Here is a 14,815-nt window from a genome sequence, read left to right as displayed (position 1 = left end):
TGAGTCACTTTCTATGATGCTAAATCTATCACTTGTTGCTAAATTCTATCTATGTTCTCTGCTGCTCCACCACTTAAGTACTGGAATGAAATACACTATCACTTAATCTGGTTGAATGTTACCTGACGCTCTATAACCCATTTGTTTCATGTATAATGATCTCTCAACTAGACTCCATTTTCTTCCTTTTTTAATTTCTTTATTGATTTCTTAAATTTTCTGTTTTAATATAAGTGAAAAATGAATGTATGACACACTGATGATTACAAATATCCTCAAAACAAGATCATATCTTATATTTCATTTAGAGTACCAATATGCACATGCAGGGCTGATAATGAAAAAATGTTTAACAGATACTTTGGAATAGATAACAGAATAAATATTTATTGTGGAGAGAATGGAAGAATGAATACTGTTTCTCTCTAATTAGTTTGTAAAACATTCATATCTGTATACACATCGATCCCCAGGTTGGCCTGTAAAGGTTCGCTGTTATTACAGCCTTAGCCCCTGGCAGAAGCCAGAAATATTTTGTATTTTTACATCTAAGGGTAATGAAAAGCTGCTTCATTTAAACCAAAATGGCAGAATGGAAAATTTAAAAACTTTTTCCTACACAACATCTAGAATGTGAAAAACCTCATATTAAATTCTGAGCTCTCTCCAAAATGAAAAAAAAAAAATTCTTAACACCTTCCCCCAGCCACCCTCCCCCCCAAAACTAAGAAGAAATACAACTTTTGTCACTGGATGGCATCAGTTTCAGTAACCAAAAGGATTGAATTTTAATGCCCACAAAATAGTAGAAAACAAGATCTTGGGATTTATACAAGAGCCAGGACCCTCCAAAGGCCAAATCCTCAGAAAAAGGATGGACTGAAAAGAATCTGTCTACTAGAAAAGAAAAATTACAAGCAAATTTATCCTTGGCCTGGTCAAAAATGAAGAGGGTATTAGTGAACTAGAAGATGGTACTAAAAAAATGACCCATAATGAGGGGCACAAGGAGATATATATATATATACATATACATATATAAAAGAGAGGTTTAAACATATGAAGAACAGTATAAAATGGTCTAGTATATGTCCAATAAGAATTTGAGAAAGAGAAACAAAAAAGAACAAAAAAGAGACAAAAGTCAAAGATAATAATATACAGTCTTTCAGATTTTACAAAAATCATTAATCTTCAGCATTAAGAAGCACAATGAATCCCAAGCAGGATACGTAATGCAATACACACACATAAACACATTGTATTGAAACTTCAGAATACCAAAGACAAAGAGATTTTAAAATAAGCCAGTGAGAAAATACAAATTACCTATATAAAGGAGCAACAATTAGACTGACAGCTGACTTCTCAAAAGCAGAGTTGAAACCAGAATATAGAAAAATGATAACTTCAACATCATGATATAAAATAACTATCAATTTATAATTTAATATCCAATTAAAGTACTATTAAAAATGGTGACAAAATTAAAAAATTTTCAGGAAAAAAACCCCACAGAGTTACAACCAAGTATCAGTTTCTCAAGGGATTTCTAAAGGGTGTACTTTTGTGAGAAAAAAAAAAACTGAACCAAAATTAAATGCTGGGATGCAAGAAGCAAGGTGAACAAGGAAATTGATAATCATGTTAGTAAACCTAAGCAATCATTGCCTATGTGAACCAATTATAGTACTGACTAAGGTGGTAAAAAATTAAGATGCGGTTCAGATATTGATAAAAATAATATGAAAATCAGAAGGGAATTATCGGAGTTAAAAGTGCTTTAAGGTCATTTTGGAAAGAGAGTAGAAAGATTGATTTCCAACTTGAAGACAAATATGAATGTCAAAATATTAAAGGGATGTCTAAAATAATAATATAGAGTATATAACTTCCAAACCAAGTGAAAAATAAATTAAGCTGAGTTTTTTGTAAAAAAAGAAGGCAGGAAAGGAGGGAGGAAAACAAGTATAGAAAAGTCAGAATAAAGAGAAAAACTTAAATACAATGCCCAAATTAAATTCAAATAAGTCAGTAATAAAAAATGTAAATGAGGCAAACTTACTAATTAAAAGAAAAAGATCTCAGATTTAAAACAAACAAATCCAGTTATATGCTATTATAAAAGAAACACGTGATAAAAATTAAAAAGGTTTATGACAAAAAGAAGTAAAAAAAACCCTGAAAATATTAACCAAGAGAAAGGTAATGTAGCTATATTAACATCAGAAAAAATAAATTTTAAGGCAAAGAGCAGCATTAGGAATAATTAGGGTTGTCACAAAATTATTTTTTTAAGTCACTAGGAAGATAGAATAATTATAAATTTTTATGAATATAATAACATTGATTGGCCTCAAAATACATAAAGCAAAAATTGAAAGACTTACTATAATATTTAAGCTTACAATTAGAAAGTGATATTTTTAATAATCCTCTGATAGAAAGTCATAAAGAATTTTATTTTATCTGTCTCCCTACCAATGTCCCTCTCTAGAATTTAATCTAAAATGTTTAATATTTTTTGTCTATTTTATTCGCAGATTTATTTAGGCACAGATCAGTGCCTGGCACATACAGTGCCTACTATATACTTGTTGAATGTTTGAATTATTCAAGATGAGAAAGAAAAAGTAACTATAGAGACTGTTAATATAATTAAAAAGCATAATCCAATCAATTTTCATGAAACCTGCACTCCCAAATTAGTAAATGCACATTCTTGTCAAACACTCTTGGAATATTTATGAAAACTTTCCATGTACTAGACCATATTCTCTGACCACAATAGAATTAAATTGGAAATTAACAAAGACAAAGCAATAAAATTCCATGCACAATAAAATGTAAAACACATGTCCATAATGAAAATTAGAAGAGAACTGAATGGTAATAAAAATATCATATTTCAAAAATTGTGGTAAGCAGCTAAAGATTACCTCAAAGAAAATCTAATGATTTGCACACATACATAAGAAAAAAAGTATAAAAACTGATGAGCTACACATCTAAACTAAGAAGTTAAAAAAAGGACCAACAAAGTAAACAAAGAAAATGCAAGGAAAGAAATAATAAAGGAAAGAGCAGAAAATACTGAAATAGAAATTATGCATGAGCACACATAGAGGATCAAAAAGTCAAAATCTGGTTATTTGAAGACAGGAAAATTTCTGGCAAGAGTCAACATGGGAAAAAAAGATAAGGCTGAATATTAGCAATAAAAAGGGGTCAAATTTCAGATACAGCAGAGATCTTAAAAAATCAAATATTGAGAAATACTTAATGCCAATATATTTAAAAACAAGTAGAATGGAAATTCCTAGAAAAAATATAATTATCCAAACTGACCCATGAAAAAAATAAAAAACCTAAACAAATATATAATTAAATACATTAAATCAATAGTCTAAAGACTATTTATCAAAAATACCTTTCAGGGTCCAATGATGTTATGGGTGACTTTCACCAAACAGTTAACAGTTATTCCCTACCTTATACAAAGTGTTGCAAAGAGCAGTAAGGACTTACTTCCACTTTAAATTACAAAGCCAATAGAACTTTAATGTTAAAACCAGTTAGAGACAATGCATAAAAAGGATATTTATGAGCCAGCCTCACTTATGGATATACAGTATATGCTAAAGTCTAAATAAAATGCTAGAAAACTTAAGCCAGGAAAGCATAATAAATAATCGTACCTCATGACCTAAGTAGGTCTAAGGCTAGGAAACCAAGGTTGGTTTAATGTTAGTAGGTCTATCAATATATTTCACACAAAAACAGATTAAAGAAGAAAAATCACACAATCATCTAGGTGGAGGTCATGATAAAATTCAACACCCATCCATGATTTAAAAATGAAAACAGAAACATTAGTAACTAGAAACTTAAGTAATCTTCTTCACCTGATATTAGGTATCTATTAAAACATATTTAACTGTAAAAATTTTTAAATATTTCTGTTTAAAATCAGAAACAAGAGAAAGATGCTTGCTTGTATTCTCCACTGTACTTACTGGAGGTCCTACCCAGCACAAAAATAATTAAAAAGGATTAAGATTTCAAAGAAAAAGACAATGGCAATTATGCCTGTAAGGACATCCACGTACTCACAGAGTTCTCTGAGAATTGGTTAAAGAGTTCAATAACTTTTTAGAACTCCAAGACTCCACAAAATCTAGATTTTAGAAGTCCAGAGTTTTCTTACTTTAGTGACTTTTGCTCTTTTTTAAAATCCACACTTGTATTTCATCTAAAAAGAGTTTCTATCATTGTCTCAGTTTTACTTTGTACCAAGCCCTCTTATAACCTGAACTTTCCAGGTTGACTGAGGATTCAATTTAGTTTGAGTTGCTTTTTGGTAACCACATCCAGGCAAGACTTGAGCACACCTCTGATGATTACTTTAGGATCGCCTAATTCACTACTACTATGACAAAGGCGTGTAAACTGTATCGAGCTTGGCTCTAGTATGGTGGATTCACTACTGCTCTCTCTAGGAAAGCTTTTTATTCTTTATCATTTTCAGTGGGTTTTTTGCAAGCTACTCTCAAATAATATTAAGTCTTTTAAAAATACCATTTCAATATTTGGTAGGGAAGTTGTATTTAATTAATTCTTTTTTTTTTTTTTTTTGTCTTTTTGTGACCGGTAAGGGGATCGCAACCCTTGGCTTGGTGTTGCCCGCACCGCGCTCACCGGCCATTCCTATACAGGATCCGAACCCGCTGCGGGAGCGCCTGCTGCGCTCCCAAGTGCTGCACTCTCCCGAGTGCACCACAGGGCCGGCCCTGTATTTAATTTTCTTTCTCCTTCATTCTTCAAATGGCTTGCTCTTGTGGTTTATCTAAGTATTTTTGTATTATGAGTCACTCTGATCAACTGACTGGGAATGTAGGAAGAAGTATTCTTCTGCTATTTTGATTTACTGTGTGATTGACCCTGGATCAGTCACTAAACCTAATCAAGTAACTTCATTCATTGCTAAATAAAGATAAAAGGCAAAAATGGGGAAAATGGATTAAAATCAGATCCTGCCTCTTAACAACTCACTCCCTTAATAACTGACTCACACAAATTAATTGGCTTTTTCCTATAACATCTCCATTTGGAAAAAAAATCTCCTTTACTATCCTTTCCTAGTTGCAGCCCTTTTACATCTCCCTATCCCATCCTCTGTCACCTCTCCATTTGCTTGTTTAACTTTCTGCATAGTTTCAATGAACAACCATGGCACTCCATGATCAGCCCCCCAAAAAGTTTTGACATTGTACATGTGCAACAGCTCAAAAAAAAAGCACAAGAAATATGAGTGGAAGGAAAAGTAGGCACAGATAAATCAAGTTCCAGCTCCCCCATGTACTAGTTTTGTCATCTTAAAGTCAGTTAACTACTCTGAGCCTATACTTTCTAACTTATAAAATGACAACCATACCATTCCATCTTATTAACCTTATGGAAAATTATTGCAAAAATCAAAGACAATGGATGTGGACAGTGCTTTGAAAAACTGTAAAGTACTACATATTTGTATTTGCATTAAGTGAATAATTCTTTTCACTGAATTTAGTCATAATACATAGGTCATAAGATGATCGTAAGTGATATCCATTCAAGTTAGACAGACACTATTAAAAATTATAATTGAGTCATTTGTAACTATGTAAACAATAAATCAGGACAAGGAAGACCTTTTGGTAATAAAATGCTGCTTTAAGATACTGCATGTACTCACTCATAAGTGGAAGCTAAGAGAGAAAGAAGGAAGGAAACAAAGACCACAGTGGTGTGTTGGGATTGCAGAGGGAGGGAACATACCTAGGAATAAACAGTGGAGAAAGAGGGATGGGGAGTGAGGTCGGGAATAATTGGGTGGGGGACACAGGGTATAATCACAATTTGTGGTAATGGGCATCCTGCCAGTATGGATCTGGCTATCACATCTTGGGCATGAGTGGTGACAATCAGCTTTGTATCTCATGAATATCCAGAACCAATAATAAATAAAAATTTAAAAAGAATGGATGCAGCATGATTTTGGCACCTGCTAGAAAATCAGAAAATAAGCTAATTAATACTTGAAGATCTTTCTTATTCTAAGTTTTACTCTTTTGAAACCATAACTCAGAATGAAAGTAAAAAATACAAAATAAAGTTTTTAAAAACCTGAAGAGCTGATAAATTCCAAGGTGCAACCAAAGGAACTATTTGCAAATATGATCTCTGGAACATCGGGCGGAAAAAAATCTGAGGACAGAAGTTGCTTCATTTTCTTACCTCTGCTCTGTATTAAAGAGTGCAAAGATGTGCTTGCTAGACATAAAGCTCTTTTCCACATCCCGAACTTTCAGGTTGTCCAAGGGAAGCATGTACTTCTTTTCTTTTTCCTATAATGAGAGAGAGAGAGAGAGAGGGAGAGGACTTTAATGAAAGATCTTAAAGTATGCCATGATACCACATCACCTGAGTTGGCTAACACTTGATTGCACTATCTTGATACCATCAAACACTATTTTGATACCAGTGACCAAGGAATAAAAATTATCTGAGACAGCAGACCAGTGATTCTCAACATGTGGGTTAGAAAAATGGGGGGAGGTGTACAGGAAGGGCTCCAAGATGGAGAAAACACATGGTCCTCTATCCTTTCCCCCTAATGTGGATCCCCTTAGATGTTTTTAAATGTTAGTTTGATATTAAGAATTAAGCCATCTGTTAATATTTAACAAAATTGTTCTGGTCCTAATTCAATGAGAAATGCCAGATGGATTTCATTTCATGTTTTATTTGCAGCCTAAGCAGTTCTGATAGCCAGGTTGGCAGGGGAGTGGAATCACAAGGACCCCAGTATGAAATACCCCCCATAAACTATGATAAACCACAGAAAATACTTTCCTCATTTAAGTCTAGAATAAAATATGGGTCCCAAAGAATATTTATTCCATAAAATTGTTGAGCTCTTTGGGAAAAGAACCCATTAGAAGGTGACTGATATTAACTAGAACAAATTATCTTTAAAATGAACAATTCTTTAGAAAGAATATAGACATTGGAGAGGTGAGGTCTGCAAATGGGACTGAAGTGGTGTTAGTAAAACATATTGGATGCCAAAGAATTACTGCAAACATTTACTTTTAGAGACTGGCCCCAGGACAATAATATCATATATATACCAAACAACCTGGATTACAGGAGAGACCTAAATGCTCGGTTTAAGTAACCTCGTAAATATCCATCACCAGGGGCATGTTAGCATAGCCCTTGTTAAACAGTGGTCCTCTGTATGGTCCCAGACTACATCTCAGGTGCAAGTCCTAAGAAAGAGCAGGACTAGACTCCAGAGGAGGAGACAGGGTGACCAATCTGTAACTTTTAATAAATGATTATTAATGCCTGTGGTAAATACATGTATCATACAAATGTGTTTGACATAAACCTTTTTGCTCTTGAGAATTTGTGGCTAGACTCAGTAGCATGAGCAAAACTCTTCTGTGCTCCCTAGCCCACTTGTGGTTGCCATGTTGTATTGCAGGGAATACAACTGGCTTTGGCACTTCTTACTCCTAAATTAGTCAGGGAAAAGTTGGGCAGGGCACATTAGAATAGCAAAAAGGTAGCACTCTACTTGACCACATAAATAAGGCAGAGTGAAACAGATGACTAAAAATGTTAAAGGAAGCTGATTGTAGAACAAAATGGCTCTCCTTGCAGACAATATCTTCAAAGACAAAAAATATTTATAAAAGAAACCAAATGGAAATAAGAAAAGCATAAGAATAAAAATAGTACTGTCATGAGTCCAATATTATTTGTACAAAAATTAATAATATATTAGCAAACACAAGGATATTCTTAATAGCAAAATACATAATTTAAGTAAATGAAATATCATAGTTGAGTCCAATTTAGTTAAAACACTTGTCAAACTATTTTAGGACAGAATTCAAGAAGCAAAATTCTAGATTGAATGAAAACCTATCCAATACATAATCAAATGAAAATGCTTGAGACCCAGGGAACATTCTTTTATTGGACGTTTTTCAATGTCCTAAATTTAAGCAGCTGGATTTTTTAATGCACCATACTATTCAACCTTCTGAAATGATGGATCTGCCTTGTAAAGGGAAATCTGCATTTCATTGTAAAGAAGGAACATAATGTCCTTGGCCTGTTTTCTGTAGAAGTAGGCTCCCTTTTGTACTGCATTCTTTAGCATACAGTGAAAACCAAAAATCCAGCAAGTTTACATCAGATATTAAATACTGGAGAAATACACACATATGCAGACAGGGGAACATGAATAATGCAGTCTTCATTTCCAAAGTACTTAATATCATTTATCAAAGGTTTCTGAGGACACATTGCTGAATTATTCCATAATCAAAAGTTTTAAGACTGACAAAGGAAGAAGAAAAAGTATTCGGACTGATTTGTTTAATTAAACTTTTAAGTCAAACAGAGAATTAAATGAGACAACAGCAATTCCAAACAATTAAACAGTATATCATGGATATTTCTAAAAATCTTGGTGCTTTTAGGAAAGAATGATGTTCTGCTAAAGAATATCTTGAATCTGAAATAGCTAAAATAAACAAAAGAAATAGAGGAGAAAGGATATACAGAGTTATAATTTCCAAAATACAGTGAGTCTTAGCAAGAGCTTAAATTTGCAAAATAATCTTTGTTAGCTCTATTAAATTGTATAACAATGTGCTGTCCAATATGGTAACCTCCAGCCACAGGCCGCTACTGAGCACTTGAAATGTAGTTACATAAATTGGATGTGCTATAAATATAAAACACACACCAGATTTCAGACTTAAGTATGAAAAAATGTAAACTATCTCGTTAATTTTTTTTACAGCATTTGATTATATGCTGAAATTATAATATTTTGAATATATTGGGGGAAATAAAGCATTATTAAACATAATTTTACCTATTTTTACTCTTCTGAAGGTACAAATATTAGCTCAGGAGTCAAAGGCAGCCCCTGTCAACAGCCAGCTGAAGTGCAGGGACCTTAGGAGCCAAGGACAGCACACACTGGCAGATGGCAGAAGTGTGGGGCACCATTGCACAGCTGGCCTGCCACTGCCACAGACAGCACCACTGCACAGGTGGTCCACCACAGCCACCATCACAGCCATCACTGCCGCAAGCATGGCCAGCTGTCACTGCTGCCAAAAGGGTATCCCTCCACCACAGCAGCAGCCACTGCTGTCTTGCAGGTGGCCTGCTGACTGCACAACTGCATTGACAGAAGGTGGATTAGCAGTGGAGCTGGGGGAAAAAGGTAAGTGAGTGCTGACCTGAGACCCAGTGGCTCAGCCCACAGGAGGAATTACACTGCCCCCAATGGTAGCATACCTGGAGGTGGGAAGTACATGCACAGCCCTCATGACTGCCTTGATCCAGGGAGAGACACACACAGAACCCCTGGAGAGTGCAGAATCCCAGGATCACAAAATAGAGTAAGGAAGAAAATTCCTAATCACCACCAATCCATCCCCTAACTGGGGAAAGCAAGGACCCAGTGGAGTCTCTACCTATAGGAAAAAGGAAAGAGAAACCACACCCAGGGTCACCCATTCAAACTGAGGAGCTCCAGTATACTCCAGTGCTTTCATCAGGATCACTGAACACTAGCTGAGGTGGCAACAAACCTGCTGAGGATCACTGACTTCAGCCAAAGAGCAACAGGGCATCCAGGTGCTTTTCCTAAGAACTCGAGAGCTCGTTCACATCCTCAAAGACCCAACAGTGTCATTAACCTCATCAAGGAATCACTAAGGGCCCAAGTGCCTAGGCCTCAGAGGCACTCACACACAACTTCAACACTGAATACAGCTGATGTATCCACCTGGAGACTACACTACTTCTACCCAGAACCAATACTAAAACACTCTACTCAATTGTCAATACAAAACACCTCTACAGGAGGAAGTCTCTCTACTCAAAACCCACTCTAGAGTAATAGAAGCAACTTTTATGAAAAAAACAACAAAAAGTGACACCACCAAATGAATACAATAATTCTCAAGTGCCATACCTCATAGAGCAGGTACCCCAAAACAGCTAAAAAGGAATTATGAGAAAAAAATCTTAAAGAAACTCAGTGAGACATGAGAAGACTCAGATAACACCATTTAATGAGAAAAAAACTACCATGATATGAAGGAGGAAATTTACAAAGAGATTAATACCTTAAAAAAGAATGTAACAGAACTTCAGGAATTGAAAGGTTCATTCAATAAAACAAAAAGTGCAATGGAGAGCATAAACAGCAGGCTACACCAAGCAGAAGAAAGAATTCCTAACCTTGAAGACTGTCTTTTTGAAATAACCCAGGTGGACAAAAAAGAAAGAAAAGAAAAGAAAAGAAAAGAAAGAAAGAAAGAAAGAAAGAAAGAAGGAAGGAAGGAAGGAAGGAAGGAAGGAAGGAAGGAAGGAAGGAAGGAAGGAAGGAAGGAAGGAAGGAAGGAAAAAAAGAATAAAAAGAAACAAAGAAAATCTAAGAGAGCTAGCAGACAACCTTAAGCACAACATATCCAAATCATGGGTGTTCTGGAAGGGGAGGAGAAAGGAAAAGACATTGAAAACATATACAAACAAACAACAGTGGAAAACTTCCAAGGTATAGGGAGAGAAATGGACCTTCCAAAGAACAGGGAGAGAAATGTAGGCTCAGCAATCCCCAAACAGACTCAATTAAAAACGACCTCTCTGAAACACATTATAGTCACACTGGCAAAACAGAAAGAGAGAGAATCCTAAAAGCAGCATTAGAAAAGCATCAAGTCACCTATAAGGGAGCCCCTATCAGACTAACAGCAGACTTCTTAACAGAAACTCTATAGGCCAGAAGATAATGGATGATATATTCAAAATACTAAAAGAAAAAAACTGTCATCCAAGAATACTATACCCATCAAGGCTACCCTTCAGAAATGAAGGAGAAATAGTGTATTTCTCAGACAACAAAAACTGTGGGAGTTCACCACCACTTGACCAGAAAATCTCAAGGGAGAACTGCACCTTGAACACAAAAAAATGACAATCACTATGATGAATATACAAGAAAGAACAAACCCATTGGTAGAACAAAAGAGCAAATGAGAAAGAGAAAGTAATTATATCATACCACCTCAAAAAACTAACAAACCAAAATCATTCCAACTATCTTTTCAGACCATGATGGAATGAAACAAAGACAAAAAATAAAAGGAGATAGAGGAACAAAAAATATTTAAAACATCCAAACAAGAAAGAGAAAGAAGCTAAATCATACCACCTCAAAAATCCAACTAACATTGAAGATGAAAAATAAAAAGGGAAGAAAGGAACAAAAGATATTTAAAATGTCTAAACAAAAAGCAATAAAATGACAGGAGTAAAACAATATCTGTCAATAAAATCCCTAAATTTAAATGGATTAAAATCCTCACTCACAAACACAGACTGAATGATTGAATTAAAAAGCTAGACCCAACTATATGCTGTTTTCAAGAGTCTCACCTGTAAAGACACACACAGAGTATAGTGAAGGGATAGAAAAAGATGTACAATGCAAATGGAAACCAAAAGCTAGCAGGAGTAGCTATTTTATATCAAATAAAATAGACTTTAAGCCAAAAGCCACAAAAAGAGACAAATAAGGCCACTATGTAATGATAAAGAGATCTACTTAGCACGAAGACATAACAATCATAAATAGGTATGCACCCAACACTGGAGCACCTAGATATGTAAAGCAAACACTCATAGACCCCAAAAAGAGACAGAGCCAAATACAATAATAGTAGGTGACCTGAACACCCCTCTCTCAGCATTGGACAGATCTTGCAGACAACAAATCAACAAAGAAACACAGGATTTAAACTATACTTTAGACAAACTGGACCTGGCAGATATCTACAGAATATTTCATCTAACAACTACAGAATATACATTCTTCTTATCAGCACATGGAACATTGTCCAGGATAGACCACATGTTAGGTCACAAATCAAGAGTCAACACATTTTTAAAAATCAAAATCATTCCGACTACCTTTCCAGACCACGATGGATTAAAACTAGAAATCAATAACAAGAAAAAATATGGAAAATATACAAATGCAGAGAAGCTAAACAACAGACTCCTGAATGACCAATGGGTCCAAGAAGAAATTAAACAGGAAATCAAAAATTTCTTGAAACTAATGAAAGTAAAGATACATCATACCAAAACCTGTGGGATACTGCAAAAGCAGTACTAAGAGGGAAGCTTATTGAAATAAATGCTTACAACAAAAGAATAGAAAGACTTCAAATAAATGACCTACACCTCAAAGAACTAAAAAAACAACAACAATCCAATCCTAAAACTATTAGACAGAAAGCAGTAATTAAGATCAGAGCAGAACTAAATGAAATTAGAGACCCAAAAAATGATACAAAAGATCAATGAAACAAAAAGTTATTTTCTTGAGCAGATAAAATAGACAAACCATTAGCTAAGTTAATAAAAAAACAAAAATGAAAACAAAAACAAAATGAGAGAAGACCCAAATAACAAAAATCAGAAATGAAAAGGGAGACATTACAACTGATACCACAGAAATACAAAGAATCATTTGAGATTGTTATAAATAACTCTATGTCCAAAAATATGAAAACTTGGAGGAAATAGATAACTTCCTGGACACATAGAAACTACCAAGACTGAACCAGGAAGAAATAGAAAACCTGAACAGAACAATAAGAAAACAATGAGATTGAAGAAGTAATCAGCAATCTTAAAGAAAAGTCCACGACCAGATGGCTTTACAGCTGAATTCCATCAAATCTTTAAAAAGGAATTAACAGCAATTCTCTCAAACTATTCCAAAAAATTGAAACACAGGCCATTCTCCCAAACACATTCTATGAGGCTAGCATCACCCTGATACCAAAACTACAAAAAAAGAAAGAAAGAAAGAAAATTATAGACCATTATCCTGATGAAAACTGATGCAAAAGTCCTCAACAAAATATCAGCAAGCAGAATACAGCAACAGATAAAAAAAAATTATGCACCATGACCAAGTGGAATTCACCCCAGGGATGCAAGGATGGTTCAACATATGCAAGTCAATAAATGTGATACATCACATCAACAAAATCAAGGACAAAAACCATATGATTATCTCAATGGATGCAGAAAAATCATTTGACAAAATTCAACCTCCCTTCATGAAAGACTCTCAGCAAATTAGGTATAGAAGGAAATTATCTCAACACAATAAAAGCCATATACAACAAAACAATTGCCAATATCATCCTGAATGGGATGATATTGAACAGGAACAAGACAAGGATGCCCACTGTCACCACTCCTATTTAACATAGTATTGGAAGTACTAGCTAGAACAGTCAGGCAAGAGAAGGAAAAAAAGGGCATCCAGATTGGAAAGGATGAAGTCAAACTGTCCTTGTTTGCAAATGACATGATCTTATATAGAGAAAAACCTAAAGACTCAACCAAAAAACTCTTAGAGCTGATTAACAATTTTAGTAATGTTGCAGGATATAAAATCAACATCCAAAAATCAGTAGCATTTTTATATTCCAAAAATGAACTACAAAAAAAGAAATTAAGAAAGCAAGCCCATTTACATAGCAATATTTGCCAAAAAAATAAAATATCTAAGAATCAATTTAACCAAAGAGGTGAAAGATCTCTACAATGAGAACTACAAAACACTATTGAAAAGAAATTAAAGAGGACACAAAACGGTGGAAAGACATACCATGCTCTTGGATTGGGAGAATTAACATTGTGAAAATGTCCATTCTACCCAAAGCCATCTACAGGTTCAAGCAATCCTGATCAGAATACCAATACATTCTTCACAGAAATAGAAAAAGCAATCCTAACATTCATATGTAACAACAAAAGACTCTGAATAGCCAAAGCAATCCTGAGAAAAAATAAATAAATAAAGCTGGAGGCATAACACTTCCCAATTTCAAATTATATTACAAAGCTATAGTAACCCAAACAGTGTGATACTGGCATAAAAATGGACACTCAGATCAATAGAACAGAATAGAAAACCTGGGAATCAACCTACTTACTGCCTCTTCAATAAATGGTGTTGGAAAATTGGACATCCATATGCAGAAGAATGAAACTGGACCTGTACCTCTCACCATATACCAACATCAACTCAAAATGGATTAAAGACTTAAATATAAGATCCAAAACCATAAAATTTCTAAAAGAAAACTGAGAAAACACTCCAGGAAGTAGGACTGGGCAAAGACTTTATGAATAAGACCCCAAAAGCACAAACAACAAAAGAAACAATATACAAATGGGATTGTAGTGGATTGAATTATGTCCCCCAAACTCACTGGTGCTTGAATTGTGTCCCCCAAGTCTTATGTATTAGAAACTTAGCCCCCGTTGTGACTGTTGAGGGTGGGAAATCCTATTATGGTAATTGAAAGGTAGAGCCTTGAAGAGGTGATTAGATTGTAGGACTATGTAGCAGTGAATGGATTAAAAATGGTGGTCATAGGGGTGTGGTTCTGAGGGCTTTAAAAGAAGAGGAGTGTGTCTTTCTCTCTGCTCTCTCTGCTTCCACCATCTTGCAGTGTGAGACCCCTGGGTCACTTGCTACCACCAGATGAACTTTGGACTTCCTAGCCTCGGAAACTTTTTTTTTTTTTTTTTTTTTTTTTTTGTCGTTTTTTCGTGACCGGCACTCAGCCAGTGAGTGCACTGGTCATTCCTATATAGGATCTGAACCCGCGGCAGGAGCGTCGCCGCGCTCCCAGCGCAGCACTCT

The 14,815-nt window shown here is 34.9% G+C and overlaps 1 protein-coding gene across 1 annotated transcript in view; it reads right to left on the bottom strand.

The window, feature by feature from the left end:
- DNM3 (dynamin 3) overlaps positions 1–14,815 on the bottom strand; it is a 483,214-nt gene that overhangs the window by 122,845 nt on the left and 345,554 nt on the right. Inside the window, exon 18 of the mRNA XM_063105911.1 lies at positions 6,277–6,386. Coding sequence (XP_062961981.1) covers positions 6,277–6,386 — 110 coding nt within the window. The remainder of the gene's footprint in view (positions 1–6,276; positions 6,387–14,815) is intronic.

The sequence above is a fragment of the Cynocephalus volans genome, chromosome 8 (assembly GCF_027409185.1).
Source record: "Cynocephalus volans isolate mCynVol1 chromosome 8, mCynVol1.pri, whole genome shotgun sequence".
Taxonomy (NCBI): domain Eukaryota; kingdom Metazoa; phylum Chordata; class Mammalia; order Dermoptera; family Cynocephalidae; genus Cynocephalus; species Cynocephalus volans.
The sequence above is the reverse complement of the archived record's forward strand: the minus strand, read 5'-3'. Positions and strand labels throughout refer to the sequence as shown.